Raw genomic sequence first — 16472 nt, 5'->3', positions numbered from 1 at the left:
AAATACATGGCGTTGCGTGACATCCCAGGACACTGATGGTAACCGCAAGGTATTGTGGTTAGTATAGTTGAGCAAGATATGCTTGACGTTTAGAACCCTTAGCGAGAACCTGAAAACGTTAAAAATAATGTCCTCTTTTGTAAGGCAACTTTTTAGGGCACCACTCGTCACACGATGTAGACTTTTAAGCCCGATGTCGACGGTATCCAAAGCTGCAAATGCCGTAGCTTCCAGTTTTCTTGTCCAGAAACTCGAGAAGAAAGTCAAATGTGGTATGCTACATGTAACATGGAATAACAACTCCGTGAATCGCTATCCTTTTACGTACCTCCGCGATAACTGCCAGTGTTCAGAGTGCTTCCACGAATCTGCTTTCCAGCGATCATTTGACACTGTGGGCAAGTTAGATCCGAATATTTCGCCGGAGGACTACAACGTCATATCAGAAGGAAAAGAGATAGTCATTGCATGGCCCGATGGACACGTCAGTGTGTTTGACTCAGACTGGCTGCACTCTCGTCGACTGAACGATGCGAAGGATGATCCGAGCAGTGAAATGTCCACTACTCTTAACAGAGAAGGGGTAGAATTTTGGAATGCTGAAACTCTTCAAGGAAATGTTCCAAAGCTCGATTTTCAGGAGCTCATGGAGGATGATGGTGCACTTCTAGATTGGATAAAAAATTTGCACATTGTAGGTATTGCTTTGGTGATCAACACTCCCTTGGAGGTGGGACAAGCAGAAAAACTATGTGATAGGGTTGGATATTATAAGACCACTCACTATGGGTATGTAAATACTATTATTTGTTATTTTTTTTCCTGCGGTACGATCCAGCATCTACATGTAGAGTAGCCGAGTCTCAATGTTTCTTCAAATTATGTTTAGAGAAAGAATATAGAGGTTTGATGTAATGCTGTGTTACAGGGAGTTAATATTTTAGTTGGTGTAGATTTGATGGATCAATTTAGCGCGTTGACTGCACTGTATAGTTTTTAGTGTACCACCAGTGGTTCTATTTTTTGTACTTAATTATGCAATTAAGGTTTTGAATGCTTCTATTTAAACAATAGAGTGTTTCTGTCGAGGAACTATCGGCCGATAGTTGCCCCGTGGAAATTTGATGTTCTTAAAACAAATATGCTAGTTTTCTCATTGGCCCCTTGCTAGTTTTAAGAACATCAAATTTGCTAGTTGGTTTTAAGAACATCAAATTTCCAAGGGGCAACTATCAGACCAATTGTTCCGAGAAATAAACAATCTATTGTTTTTATTGCTCGCCACTAAATTTTCTTCTGTGCCTACAGCTTGTCACAAATGTCAATAATTCGCAACCGTACATTGGCTAAATACATTATACCTGTCAGAATTGAAAAGTCAGTTTTTCCGATCTGCCTAACTTTGCGACCGTCAAACTATTCAAAACTTTTCACGGATGAGTACTATCAATCCAGGTATTTTCCACGGACAGGCAACATCCTTCCAGGTATTTTCTGCGGGCAGGCACTATGGGCTGATAGTGTCTCTCCATGGATGAACACTATTGCATCACATGATTGATTTAAACCAATAAGAACCGGAGAAAATTTAGTGGTGAACTATAATAAGTATTAAGTCATTTGTCCTTGGTCTAGGATGAGATGCCACCTTTTTTTTTTGCTCTTCAGCTAGAAATGGGAAGTTGAGACAGAGGGAATGTTACATTCATTTTGCACACCACATATCTCTGGAATTCATTCTCAAAGCACAGACTTTTTTCCCATTGCAAGGTGTAATATGCAGTCTTAACCCCTTAACTCCTATGAATGATCAAGAATGAATTTCTCATTACCATGGCAATACAATTGCAAGCAGACTAGTGATGTGAATATAGAAAAATATAATTCAGGGGATTATTGGTTGATCCAATATCAAATTCTCTCAAGTAACATCATACTAATCATAAAGAAGATGGTAAGGAGAATTATGAATGAGATCTTTGGAGTTAAAGGATTAACTTTTAAGACTCATAATGTGACCCATCCAGTTTAGATCACTGGTTTTCATTGTTAAAACTTTTCTTGACTCTTGTCAGCTGTAGAGGAGGTTCAATTCTGTAGACATCAAGACTAACTTTTCTTTTTTACTTGCAGGCATTATTTTGATGTGAAAACGAAATATGAAGCAAATAACTTAGCATATACTTCAAACTTCTTGCCACTGCATATCGACCTGCCGTTCTATGATTATATACCAGGGGTAAGTGATTTCAGGTTGTTCATGAAGGTTTGGAACCTTGGGAACCCTTAGATGATATCTGTTTTAGCTACTGGTTCATTATTTTGAATCTGAGTTACAGCATTTGTTGACCAAGAGAAAGTAGAAGTGGTTAGTTTCCTGGTTTGTAAGAAGGATTGGCTGTGAGAGAAGGTTGAGGGTACAGGAATGCAGTCTGATCTGAAAGAGAAGTATGGGAGATAGTGTAAAGCTAATGATCATTTATTACTCAATCATCTTTGATACTTCTAAGATGTTGGACTGCATTCAAGTCCTTTCATCTTGAAGGATGTCTTTCTGGCATTTGGACATGGCCCTGTGAAAATTCATGGTCTCCACTCTTTCTTCACATCTTTCTGCCTTAATATTGTTGTTTTTTTTTTTCCTGTGGGGGTTGATTTAATCATGGCTTCTTGCAACTGTTGGTTGACTGCAGTTAGTTTGTTTCAATTGAGATTACAGAGGTGGGGAGGGGGGAAGTTCTCCCCTACACGTGTTGTGTGAAGACATTGCTCTGACAAAAACTATCCAATGAAATTGTAAAATGATATTGTCTACCTGTCCCATGGGAAATGACCTGTTTTTGTTTTCTTGATTAATTTGTAGAAGAGGGTCTTTTGCTGGATTTGTCTGAAAGCTACAGCTCATGCCTTTTTCCAGCAGGTGGGGCTAAAGTACAGGTTGCTAGGGTCACATGTGTAAGTCATCTGACTTGAACTTTGTCCTGTGCTTCCCTTCCCCCTCCCCTCGCCAGACCTATTTCATCTGAAACATGTCTAAAATATCTGAGTCGTGGCTATTACTACCGAGGTGATGTAAATTTAAGAGCAAGAACCCCTCTATTTGAGTCCCTACAGACGCTGCCTATTTTTTAAGTAATGTTCCCTGTTTTAGGTTCAGATGTTGCACTGCATTGAGCAAGCCACTGGTACAGGCGGAGCAAACCAGTTTGTAGATGGCTTCTTCGTTTCACAGGAGCTACAAAAGAAAGATCGCAAAAAATTTGATATCCTGACAAAGGCGCGAATCCAGTTTGTTGACATTGGAAAGGATATGTTTGGGGATTTTCACTACAAATTTGCTCGACACACGATTGAGTAAGTCAGTTGCTACTCAGAAACATTATTGTAGATCAAGTTATATTTGACTGTCAAAAGTAAGGGCAGAAACGTTTTTGGTTCGCTTTTCTATTCCTTGTGAGTGGTCTACAGATGGGGAGCCACGTTCTCACCCTTTCAGATGCAAAGCTAAAACAATTTGCGACTTGTTCCCTCGCGTTTTTTAACGCTTTACAATAGATAGCTTGCCTTTCGTTTACACAGCTCGTTATGATCTCAGTAGACTCTGCGTGATACGTTAACTCGACAATCCAGGGGTGGAGTCTACAGTGCGCTTTTCGAGTGACTTTCGAAAAACCAAAAGCAAAGAAAAATAACCAAACTGCTTAACTGTTTCGTTCCTGATTGGTTTAGAAAGTGGAGCGAATTTTCTGGACCAATCATAGAGCGCTGTAAGGCGCGGGAAAACGCGGACGACTAAGTCGTGATTGGTTTAGGTTTCCTCCTGATTGGTTGAGAAAGTGGAGCAAATTTTCTGGACCAATCACACCGAGGTAAAGCGCGGAAAAACGCGTGTAACATACGTACCGGTAACATTACTCAATGGCTATCCGAACCATGTACATTTATTGCTTGACCAGTGGTTTCTATAACAAACTTAAATTACACTAAATCCAACTACCGAAAATAAATGACATAAACGAAATAATAAACGAAATAAACGCGGCGAAATGAAAACGAAAAACACATCTGACGGTTTGGATCTTGAAAGAACGCGAGACGCAGCTTAAAGACATACAACACCAAATTACGTAACATAACGAAGCTTCACGCTCGAACACTACAATGTATATGTTGACGCGAGGGAACTGAACCCCACCACATGAACAGACCGCTGGCCCCAAAATTTGTTGTAACAACGCGGACGACCAAGTCGTGATTGGTTGAGAAAGTGGAGCGAATTTCCTGGACTAATCACAGAGTGAAACACTAAAAACACTAATGTGGCCTTGAATTACTGTAAAATATTGTAGAAGTCCGAGCTTTCGCCGCCCAACGGCATCATCGGTGACTTCAAAGATTAATCACAGAGTGAAGTAAAGCAAAACCAGTACAATCCCAAATTACTTTCGTCAAACAGTTAAAAATTGCTCTATGGCCAATCGATTTTACCTGACAACATTTAAGACCTGATTGCTTTTATGTCGCCCTTTTGTCACAGGTTGGACAAGAACGGCCAAATTGTACGTTTTGCTTACAACAACCACGTGCGAGACTCTGTAGTGCTCAACTCCACCCCTGAGGAGACTGTTCAGCTTTACGAAGCTTATCTTACTCTGGGCAAGATGTTAAGGGACCCGGCCAATCAAATGGAGCACAAAATGGTCCCTGGGGATATGATCACCTTCAACAACAGTCGTGTGTTGCATGGGAGATCAGCTTTTACTGTCAAAGGGGGACAAAGTCGGCACCTTCATGGCGTCTACCTGGATTGGGATATCATGTACTCTCGTATGAGAGTGCTGGCGAAAAAGCTGAATGTTCCGCTTTTGTACTAAAGCGTACTACATCGTTCTGGAGGTGAAACAAACAAAAAGGGCTTTGGAAACCTGGTCGAGGTGAACTAAAACAGTATTAAGCCATTATACGACCCTTTCCGATACAAAGAAAACAATCATTTTGATTATTTACGGTATTTTTAGCAAAAAAATTATATTTTGATATTAATTGTTTTTCGGGAATATATTCTTCAACATACATCAGGCGCGAGTGGCTTTAGAATGGGGATAAAATGCACTTCGATATTGTTAGAAGTTTTTCCAACACTCTTCAGTAGTCGATACTTTCTTTTTTTCTTCACCTTAAACTTAACACAACTTACTGCCTTGGGGTGTAGTTCAGATCTGAGTGAAATATTGGTCACCAGTTTATAATGGTGACACTTACTGGGCTCTCAATCCACATCCATCGTCATCGTTTCTCAACTTAGCTAGCGAATCACGTTAAATTACGTAAAACAGATTCCGCATACTATGTATGTTCCTTCGTAATATTTACTTTTTAAAAAACTATTTCCTACATCAAATTGTTTACTCTTGCGGCGAAGGTCGGGCAAAACGAAAACAAGGTTGGTGATGTAAAAATTATAGAATACCTATGGAAAGAATAAATATCACATTTAAAGAGATAGCTACAGATAAAATAGTTAAGAAGATTGTTACATCACTAAAATAAACAGAGAATTTGGAGAAGAAAGGGCGCGCCCAAGGTACAATAAGTGGAGTTACTGAGCGGTGCCTAAACTCCCATAGAAGCCTCCCATATTAGCCTCTCAGGAGAGCTTGGGCCACCGTGATGTGCTTAGCGACCTTCGGCATGCACTACAATCTGGAACTGGAACACCAGAACACTCCTGAACACGTAAATGTTAACTTTTTAAAGTGAAAGTGTCCACGCTCTCTCGTAAGAGGACAACCGCGCAGGATAATTGATGCATGGCGATAAAATTTTTCTTGAATTTGCAAATGATCAAAAATATGACTACTGACAGAGCAACAGAACACTGTCAAATTTTCGTTTGTCCGCGAAGAAGCAAGCTGTCTATCCGTTTGACATAAACGAGAGTCGACGTTACCCTCTCTTCAGAAAGCGGACATCTACCTAATTTTCCTCTGGTGTCCGCATATGAGAATAATTTCCGTAGGCGATTGTTCTAGAAATGGACACTTTTTCTTATTCCTAAGGGCGTCCGCTTACGAGAGAGTCGACTGTATTTCTACGTTGGGAGCTGCAAGTTATCAAAAAGTCCCTCATTTCCCCCAGAGCACCCACAGCGAGGTTACTGGTCAGGGGAAATCCTGATTGCAGATTTGATACATGAAGTGAAAGGATTAAGCTGCACGCAAATTGAGTTTTAATATCCTACATCCTATTGTCATTATTGCTATAATGTTCTAACTTATTGATGTGGTGTTCCAGCTTGTTCTGGGGTTCCAACATGTTCCGGTGTTCCTATATGTTCCAGCGTTCTAGCGTTTTCTGGTGTTTTGATTCTGATCGTTAATTGATGCGTGACATTTAAGTTATAATGCTCAGCTCTCTTGTTCGGGTGAAAGCAGCGCACGAAACGTTTTCTTTCACGAGGCTACTTTTTTGGGCGCCATTCGTCGCTACGTGTATAGATTCTTAGGCCCGATGACGGTGGCAGCTAGTTCCTGCTTGTTCCGGAGTTCCTACTAGTTCCGGTGTTCTTGCATGTTCGAGTGTTACCTGGTGTTTTGATTCTGGTCCCGGTTGTTCGAAGGATGGATAACGCTATACGCTGGATAAATCTCTATCCGGTGGATAGCGCAGTACGTTTTGGTAACATTTATCCGCTGGATAGCGATTTATCCGTTGGATAGTGTTATCCGCCCTCTGAACAACCGAAGCCTGATCGTTAAGTGATGCGTGAAATTTAAGTTATGATGTTCTGCTCTCCTGTTTGGGTCAGACCAGCGCACGAAACATGTCTTCTTTAATGACGCAACTTTTTAGGGCGCCATTCGTCGCACGACATAGATTCTTAAGCCCGTTGTCGGCGGCTGCTAAAACTAAAGCTAGAGATGTCTCAGTTTCAGCCGCAGCGTCCAGATTTCTTGCCCAGAAACTCGAGAAGATTACACTCAACGTGGAATGACAACTCTGTGAATCGCTATCCTTTTGCGTACATCCGTGATAACTGCCAATGTTCAGAGTGCTTCCACGAATACTTACACACATACATGAGCACTCTGGCATGGCTTAGACGATACCACAAATGTGGGATCGTTCGGGGTAACCATATCGGTTCTCCCCTATACTAGCATCAGCACTACACTGATGAGGCCCAGAAGGCCGAAACGGTACCTTCTGCAGTTAGTGACATACATATACATTTATTGCGCTCCCTGAAAAGGGCTTTTCAGCAGCAATATTTAAATAACAAATAGACTAACTTGAATATAAATTAAATGAAAATCTTACATGAATTTGCAATAATTTAAAAATCTTAATGGTCTCAATGAAATAAAAGATAAAATCGAATATCAACTATTAAATACAACGTTTCATGATAAATTATTTAAAAGCAGTTCGCATAAATTCTTTTTAAAAGTCCTTAGTGAAGGGGTTAACTTTAGGTCCAAGGTGAGTGAGTTCCAAACTTTTGCTCCCCGAAAGGCAAATGACCTCTGGCCAGTAGAAAGTGACCAGTAGAAAGTCGACAGTGTCGCAAGTTGAGATCATTATTATCAACAGATCTAAGTTTTCTATTATGAACTTGTGACCTATATACAAATTTGTCTTTCAAATAAATGGGCACCCGATGGTGTAGGCATTTATGCACCATGACGGCTGTGTTAAATCCCAATTTATCTTCTATACTAAGCCACCTAAGTGATTTAAGGCCCTGAGAGATATGCTCGAACTTTGTCAGGCCGAGTACAATCTTTCCCGATAAGTTCTGAACCATTTGCAGCTTCTTTATATTTGACTTGGATGTGTTTCCCCAAACAGTCAAACAATAAAAGAGTTTACTAAATACAAAAGCATTAATCGTTAAAAGTGGAGTTTTCCGATCTAATAAGTGTTTTATCCTATTTATTTGAACAAGTTTGTGAACACAGCTCGAAACTAGCTTTGATATATGTTCATTGTAATTGAGAGTTTGGTCGGTATAGACACCCAGGTCTCTGGCAACAGAAACAGGTTCAATCTCTCTTCCAAGGATGGTAAAAGATAGACGTGGCAAATTACGCAAGATGTGTGGAACGCCAATAACCAAGAGTTTAGTCTTGTCAGGGTTAATCAATAGTGAATTCTTGCAGCACCGACAGGATATTTCCAAAAGGTCTTCATTTAACGCATTGCTTCCGTCAGTAATATCACGAGAGGGAAAAGATAAGAAAACTTTTGTGTCGTCTACGTAACCTGAAGATCTGCAGTGCTTAGGAATCGACAATAAATCGCTAACATACACTGTGAACAGTACAGGACCTAGGATGGAGCCTTGGGGAACCCCGAAATTTAGAGAAAATGGATCAGAAATAGCGTCCTCGATTCTCACGAATAGTCCATTTTACAGTTGTGTGCTTGGTTGCCAAGCCTTTGAATGGGAGTGAGGCTAGAGATGACCTTGCTATGATACAAACCTTGCTGCCTTTCAAATGTAAATCACTTTGTTGTCATGCTAACTAGATACAGGTCTCTATCACAACAAGGTCATCTTTAGCCTCACTCTGAATCAAAGGCTTGGCAACTAAGTTCACAACTGTAAAATGGCCTATTGACTACGTTTTGTCAAGTAACTCTTAAACCAGGTCCAAGCGGTAGTAGAGACGCCGATTTTGTGGAGTTTTTTAAGTAGGCGCTCATGCTGAATGCTGTCAAAATCTTTCGACATATCCAATAAAACAATCAATGAAATTTTCTTCTCATCCATGTTCTTTAAAATGTTATTTGTAAATTGAAGTAGAGCCGTCTCGGTAGAGTGTAATTCACGATTACCGCTTTGAAACTTTGAGAAATCTGCCCTCCAGCGATCATTTGACACTGTAGGTAAGTTAGGTCCAAGTATTTTGCCGGAGAACTACGACGTCAGGTAAGAAGCCTTTGATGCAATAGGTTTAATAACCCTTTAACTCCCATGAATGACCAAGACAGCACTTCTCCTTAGCATATCAATACAACATCGAGGAGACAAATGATGAGAATAAAGAAAAATATCAATGAGAAGATTATTGGACGATCTAATAAATTCTGCAAACTAATATCATAAGAATTGTAAAGCTGACACTAAGGAGAATTATGAATGAAATCTTGGGACTGAAAGGGTTGACAACATTATTTGTTATTTAAGTGTTGAGCGGCTTTGTTAGTTAAGAGATATTTGAAGTGGTAAACAGCACCCCAGTGGTATACAGAATATTCTCGTCAGTAATATAATGAAGCATGCAAATAGGAACAATATCCTGTACCATCTGCAGTATGGTTTTCGAGAAAAGAGGTCTTGCGAGACACAGTTGCTGGAATTTGTTCATGACTTAGCATGTAATATGCAGGGAGGAGGGCAATCGGATGTCTTGATCATGGATTTCTCAAAAGCCTTTGATAAGGTGGCCCACCAACGTTTGATAAGGAAGCTTGACTTCTATGGTGTAAGAGACAAAATAAGGGATTGTATACAGGCTTTCTTAGCAAACCGAACTCACCAAGTTGTCGTTAAAGGCAAATTTTCAGACTCTGCTTAAGTGCAATCTGGTGTCCCTCAAGGATCTGTATTGGGTCCTTGTCTTTTCTTGTTCTACATTAATGATTTGCCAGATAATCTGACTTCTACAGTTCGCCTGTTTGCAGATGACACCTTGCTTTACTTAGCTGTGGAGTCGCAAAGTGGCGCTAATTCTCTGCAGAAGGACCTGCATGAACTTGAAAATTGGGAGAACAAATGGCTTATGGAATTCAACACAAATAAATACCAGGTCCTGCGTGTGTTCCGTAAACGGGATCCACTGAACCATGCATACATTTTTAATGGTAAAGAACTGGAAATGGTTGACTCTGTAAAGTATCTAGGACTAACTATAACTTCGGACCTACGATGGAATCAACATATCTCGAACATTGCAACTAAAGGAAACCAGACTCGAGGCTTCTTGAAAAGAAACCTCCAAATTAACTCTCCAGACCTGAAAGCAATCGCCTACAAGACCTTAGTACGGCCCACTGTGGAATACGCCTCAACTGTTTGGGACCCTTATACCAAACAAAATAGGGATAGAGTAGAAATGGTACAACGTAGGGCAGCACGTTATGTCCTTAACAATTATGACAGGTCTGCTAGTGTCACCGAAATGTTGAAACAACTTGACTGGGATACTTTAGAACTACGTAGAAAGAAAGCGAGGCTGACAATGCTGTATAAGATGCGCCATAACTTAGTTGCGATTGACTAACAGAAATATCTCAAACCGGCCGATCCAGCAGACATACGCACAGGCTCTCGTATAAAGTCCCGACATCTGTAACAAACTATCACCGATACTCTTTTTCCCTACTAGCATTAGGGACTGGAACAGCTTACCCCTGAACGTTGCTGAGGCTCAATCTAGAAACTCTTTCCGTGCCCAACTGGACATGATATGTTAATTGCTACTTAAATTGTTATTATCTTTATTAATTGCTATTTAATTTTGTTCCTTGATTCTTATTCTTGGTGTTATTATAGTAGTATTTTTATAGTATTTATCCTAAGTATTATCCTTAGAATTGTAAGGCCGCTGACCTCTTGCTAAGAATCATCGCATAGATGGAGAGCAATTATTAGGAAAATAATAACTAAAAAGAATGGTGCAAAGAAAAGCAACAGACTAACATGTTCATTAAATTATTCAATCCTCTTTGTCTGTACTGAGATATAAGACTGCAGTTGATCCCCATCATCTTATATGTTGTGGACGACTGACTTTACTTTTTTTTTTTCCTTTTGACTATCCATCCATTTAGTCTTGGAGTATCTTTATTACTGAGCCATCAGTATATACTCCCTTTCATTTTTTCTTTTTCTTTGTTGTACCTCTGTTTGCTGGCTGCTATTAGTTTACTTTATTTGAGCAGGCGGAGTTAAGGAGGATTGGGTTCTCTCGTATATGAAATATGAGGAGATAATGGTCCTCACAAAAACTACAGCAGCTGTTGCAGGAAGTCTCTCCTCCACCCCTTACCCCCCCCCCCCTCCCCCGCCTCATGAGTCTTTATAGACTCCAAGAATTTTTGTTCAGTGACATATTGCACAATGATTGAGTCAAATTTTGCCCTTTGTGTTCATTATAACATGTCTCTGATGGTAAAATTACCTGTTTTAGGTTCAGTTGTTGCACTGCATCAAACAAGCCACAGGTAAGGGTGGTGCAAGCCTGTTCGTAGACGGCTTCTTTGTTTCACGGGAGCCTCAAAATAAAGATCGTAACCAATTTGACATTTTGTTAAAGACTCCATTCCAGTTTGTTGACATTGGAAAGGATTTATTTGGAGATTTTCATTACCAATTTCCCCGACGCACCATTGAGCCATTGAGTAAGTCAGACATTACCTAATGCTATCAGATAAGATGGCTTTGCAAGTGATCTCTTGGAATACTAATTTAGAGCAAGGTTTAATTGGATGTGAAATGTTAATCAAGGAGTGTTTTGGTTTTGTTTTCTCCCCTCTGTGAGTGGTTTAGAAACCTAGAGAGATACGTGACCAGCTGAGGGTGTTGAACAAAAACGAATATCAACTGATTTGTTCACTGATGTCATGGTCTAATGTCTCGAGAAGTGCATAAAAAGAAGCAAGTCGTTTTGTTTGTTGAAAATTTTTAAACAGCCTCATGTGTTCTGAGCTGATTCTGCTTGGAACTTTAACTCAGTGTTTCGTTTAGTAAATAGGCGTTGCCTTTGATGACAGATATAATTTAATTAACACAACTCGTGATTGACATTAATTCCTCACAATGATTTAAAGCGTTAGCTTGTCGTGATTTAAACTAGTCTTTTCAGAAGAATCAGTGAGAGAGAAGTCGATTTTTGTATCTGTTCGCTTACCCGAATCTGCTAACCTGAAGTGAAAAACCTGTTTTTACGACCCGCCACAGAAGTAAGTTTCCAGTCATGTTTTCTTGAGTTTTGCCATGAGATTAAGACTAAATTTACGTTTTCTGATTTCGAATTACAAATGTATTTCTCATAGATCGAAAAATCATTAAAGTTTGGATAATATTATACGGTTTGTGGTGGTCGTCTGAGCTGACCAGTTCTGAGTAAGGAAACATTTCATTCGATTTCTGGGTTGTAACGAAGAATTACGGAAGAGCACATGGATGAGGACGCCCTGAAAACTGCGAAAACTGAAAGGAGGACTGCCAAAGGAACGCTCACCCGGTGTGGAAAGTCCTTGGCAAAGTTATTAGAAGCGGAAAGACCAGAGCAAGAGGTAAGAGATGGTCTTAGTAAACTACAGTTAGCGTTTGACAATCTTGTGGCCAAACACGAACATTATTCACGATTAATTGAAGATGACAGTGAGTTTGAAGTACAAGAAGGATGGATAGCAGATTGTCAAGAAGACTTTATGTCAATGGAAATAGGCGCAAAAATATATTTGGATTCATTCTTAAGTAAGGGAAAGGCCCCATTACAAGCTCATGATACATCTACAGCATCTAAAGGGAAAAATAATGGTGTCGGTGGGCCGGGAAATAGTGGAATTCCAAGTATTCAAATAGAAGACGATGCCCCTAGTGCAAGTTCTGGCGGTTATCAACCCATTAACACCCATCAAAGTACAAGTTCCGGAAACGATGATGTCGCCCCACACCACGAAAACACGTCCTTTGTTTCGGGAAATGAAATAAATGAAAGCATTCAAACCAACTCTAATGCTACAACTTCCGCCTGTGGTTTTAAGATGGAAAAGCCTAAGATGCCCAAATTTACCGGAGACGTAAGAGAGTACGCCATTTTTCGCGCCGATTTTAAGCATGCGATAGAATCAAAATACAGCAAAAGGGATGCGATAACTTTTCTTCGCACGTGTCTGCAAGATAAGCCATTAGAGTTAATTAAAGGGATAGGCTCGGACTATGACGCAGCGTGGGATTATTTGGACGCTATTTACGGAGATCCGAGGTTCGTGTCGGATACGATCACTCAAGACATAGTAAAGTTTAGAGCTTTACAACCGGGAGAGGATGCGAGATTTTGCGACTTAGTTCATCTAGTTAAAAGAAGTTTCAACACTCTGAAGGAGGTCGGAAGTCAAAATGACATGGACAATAGTCACATGCTATCTGTAATCGAGCAAAAATTGTGTTCGGATGATCGAAAGGTTTGGTCACGAGACTTGGAGCGACAGGGAGAAAAAGCGACCTTGGAGCGACTAATAAAGTGGATGGATGTGGAGATGAAATCACGTATGCGTGCTACTGCCCCATTGAGATCTGGCAGATCAGTCAACGCCTTTCAAGTCGACACACCCAACCAAAAGTGGTACAAATGCTGGTACTGTAAAAGTTCGTCCCATTGGCCAGATATATGCCCTAAATTCACCGCACTCGGTATCGACCAGCGCATCAAGGTCGCCAAAGAAAACCATGTTTGCTTTAGTTGCATGAAAACAGTCGGAAGGGACCATCGAGTTGATAATTGTAGAAGACGTCGCAAGTGTACGAAAACTGAGAATGGAAGGGAATGCATGCACTTTCATCACCCGTTGCTTCACAAGAGCACTGCAGTTAAAGTTGGCGTCGCGTCTATCTCCGAACCACACGAAACTCTTTTACCGGTGATAACATGCAAGATTTACGGTCAAAACGGGTTCCAAAAGCAGAGCAACACTCTCCTTGACTCGGGAGCACAGATCAGCCTAATCCGCGATGAAACAGCAGCTGCACTGGGGCTCAAAGGAAACGACACTGTCGTAACAATTACGAAAGTGGGAGGAGAAGAAGAGACAATCAAGACTAAAGTTTACAAAGTTCCTGTGTCAGCACCAGACAACACCAAGATGTTCTCAATAAAGGCGATTGGAATCCCGTGCATTAGCGAAGAAGTGTCAGCAGTTCAGCTTAAACCGATCGCCAAGCTTCTAGGACTGGAAAACGAAAAGATACGCAGAGGCAATGGTCCTGTTGACTTACTGATACGAATCGATCACGCCCAGATGCATACTGGATAGACCAGGCAAACGGGACAGTTAGTTGCGAGAAAAACGCCTCTAGGATGGGTGGTTTTCGGTGGACCGTCCGGAGAAACCCAAGTGAATGGCCGTGTCTACCATGTAAGATTTGCCGCGCCAGTAGAAATGTCAGATTTTTGGAAGACTGAAGCAATGGGAGTAGAAGTTAAACCGTGTGTTTGTGAGGCTGACAAGCTAACGCAAGCCGAAAGAGAGGAAGCGGAAATCATTTCCAAGTCATGTGAAAAGGTGGGCAATCAGTGGAAGGGACCGTACCCCTGGAAGAAAAACCCCATGCTGTTGCCGGATAATAAACCATTAGCGATGAAACGGTTGGAAAGTACGGAAAGACGCCTTAAAAAAGACCCAGAACAAGGAGTGGCTTACGACAAACAAATGGAAGAAATGAAGGAGATGAAGTTCTCAAGAAAGCTGTCTAAAGAAGAAATTAAGAATTACAAAGGCCCGGTGCATTACATTCCTCACCATGCGGTGATTCGACCCGAGAAGAAAAGCACACCCGTACGTATCGTCTTCAATTCCTCATCAGTTTACCAAGGTCACGCGCTGAACGATTACTGGCTTAAAGGACCCGATCTGTTGAACAATCTGTTTGGAGTCGTCTTGAGGTTTAGAGAAAGAGAAGTAGCAGTGATGGGTGACATATCCAAAATGTATCACCGAGTACTCATCCCGGAAAAGGATCAACATGTCCATCGGTTCCTATGGAGAAATTTGGAAACGGAGAAAGAACCCGATGTGTACGTAAAAACCGTCCTGACGTTTGGTGATAAGCCGGCGCCTGCTATGGCCCAAATTGCGTTAAGAAAAACAGCTGAGGAAAACAAGAAGGACTACCCGGAGGCAGCCGAAGTGCTCACTAAGAATTCTTACATGGATGACATTTGCGGTTCTGTGGACACTGTAATGCAGGCTCAGAAGTTGACTGGAGATATAGACAAACTACTCGAAAGTGGAGGGTTTGCCGTGAAGGGCTGGACTTCGAACAAAGTTGTGATCAACGCAGAAAATCAAGAAAAGGGATTCAAGATTTTTCAGGAAGAAGTTGAAGAAAAGGTACTTGGAGTGATCTGGAATTACGTTACAGATGAGTTCAGCTTCAAAGTTAAAGTGGATTTACCGCGCCTGAAAAATCGTTCAGTGGACCGTGAAATAAAGATGACCAAGAGAACGCTTCTCAGTCAAGTTGCCCGCTTCTATGACCCCATTGGATTCGCAGCTGCATTCATCATCAGAGCCAAAATAGGTTTACAAGAGCTGTGGCAGATTGGTCTTAATTGGGACGATGAGCTTCCATGTGAGGTACAAGAAAAGTGGACTCAGTTCTTGGAGGAAATGAAGGAGCTCGACCAGATTGGTTTCAAAAGATGCCTGGTTCCACCCGAAACTCCAGAATCACCAGCACTGTGTGTCTTCTCAGACGCCTCGCAGAAAGCATTTGGGGCCTGCGCGTATATCCGACAGAAAACGAAACATGGCACCTATGAAGTTAACTTCATCGCGGCTAAGTCTAGGGTGGCACCCCTAAAGCAGCTGACAATTCCACGTCTGGAGTTACAAGCAGCTGTTCTCGCCTCCCGCCTCGCGAAAACAATAGTGAAAGAATGTACGATTCAATTTGGCGATGTCAAATTTTTCACAGACAGCAGTATCACACTTGCATGGATTCAAAGCCCTTCCCGCAGTTTCAAGCCGTTTGTCTCGGCAAGGGTCGGAGAGATCCAGAATAATTCGGATCCAAGTCAATGGAAGCACATTCCCGGTGAAGAAAACGTAGCGGATGATTTGTCGCGAGGATTACATGTAAAGCAGCTAACGGGGAGATGGATGAACGGCCCAGAATTTCTGAAACTTCCAGAAGAACAATGGCCAGTCCAAACAGCTACACTGCATCGCGAAGAAGATATGGAGCGTCGCCACGTCAATGCCGTCAGAGCAGCCTCGCCTGCAGATGTCGGAAATGTTATCAACGTGGAGAATTTCTCTAGTTGGCGAAAAGTGATACGAGTCACCGCGTGGATAAGGCGGTTAGCCGAGAAGATACGCCTTAGGAAAAATGCAACCAGTGGACGAGAAGGACCTCTCATGCCCGAAGAGTTAAAGAAGGCTGAGATGTCATGGATCAGAAATGCCCAAAAGGATTTGAAGAGTCGAATGAGGAATGAAGAGTTTAAGACCCTAAGCCCGTTTGTTGACGACAAGGGGATTATCAGGGTTGGAGGAAGAATTGACAAAGCCCTCGTGTCATACGAAGAAAAGCACCCAGTGCTGCTTCCCAATGAGCACAGGATATCCCTGCTGATCACGCGCCATATGCACAACCATGGTCATCCCGTAGTAGCGACAACAACTGCAAAAGTCAGACGAAAATACTGGATCTTGAAAGCGAACAAACTCAGTAA

General features: G+C 41.4%; 1 protein-coding gene and 2 pseudogenes across 1 annotated transcript; all 3 read left to right on the top strand.

The window, feature by feature from the left end:
• The first annotated feature begins 49 nt into the window (after positions 1 to 49).
• LOC111332334 (gamma-butyrobetaine dioxygenase) lies at positions 50 to 5503 on the top strand. Its single transcript, XM_022937646.2, has 4 exons — positions 50 to 789; positions 2134 to 2239; positions 3152 to 3354; positions 4538 to 5503. The coding sequence occupies exons 1-4, from the start codon at positions 128 to 130 to the stop codon at positions 4872 to 4874; spliced, it is 1308 nt and encodes a 435-aa protein (XP_022793381.2). The 5' UTR covers positions 50 to 127; the 3' UTR covers positions 4875 to 5503.
• A 4285-nt stretch (positions 5504 to 9788) lies between these two features.
• Positions 9789 to 10887, top strand: LOC148733422 (uncharacterized; annotated as a pseudogene).
• Positions 10888 to 11919: 1032 nt separating this feature from the next.
• LOC148733421 (uncharacterized) lies at positions 11920 to 16472 on the top strand (annotated as a pseudogene).

This window comes from Stylophora pistillata, chromosome 4 (genome assembly GCF_964205215.1).
Source record: "Stylophora pistillata chromosome 4, jaStyPist1.2, whole genome shotgun sequence".
Taxonomy (NCBI): domain Eukaryota; kingdom Metazoa; phylum Cnidaria; class Anthozoa; order Scleractinia; family Pocilloporidae; genus Stylophora; species Stylophora pistillata.
This window is presented reverse-complemented; position numbering and strand designations above follow the sequence as displayed.

Coding starts and splice junctions, on each gene's coding strand:
- LOC111332334 (XM_022937646.2), top strand. CDS start 128: ATGTCCTCTTTTGTAAGGCAACTTTTTAGGGCACCACTCGTCACACGA. Junction 790..2,133: donor TATAAGACCACTCACTATGG/GTATGTAAATAC, acceptor TTTTACTTGCAG/GCATTATTTTGATGTGAAAA. Junction 3,355..4,537: donor TTTGCTCGACACACGATTGA/GTAAGTCAGTTG, acceptor CTTTTGTCACAG/GTTGGACAAGAACGGCCAAA.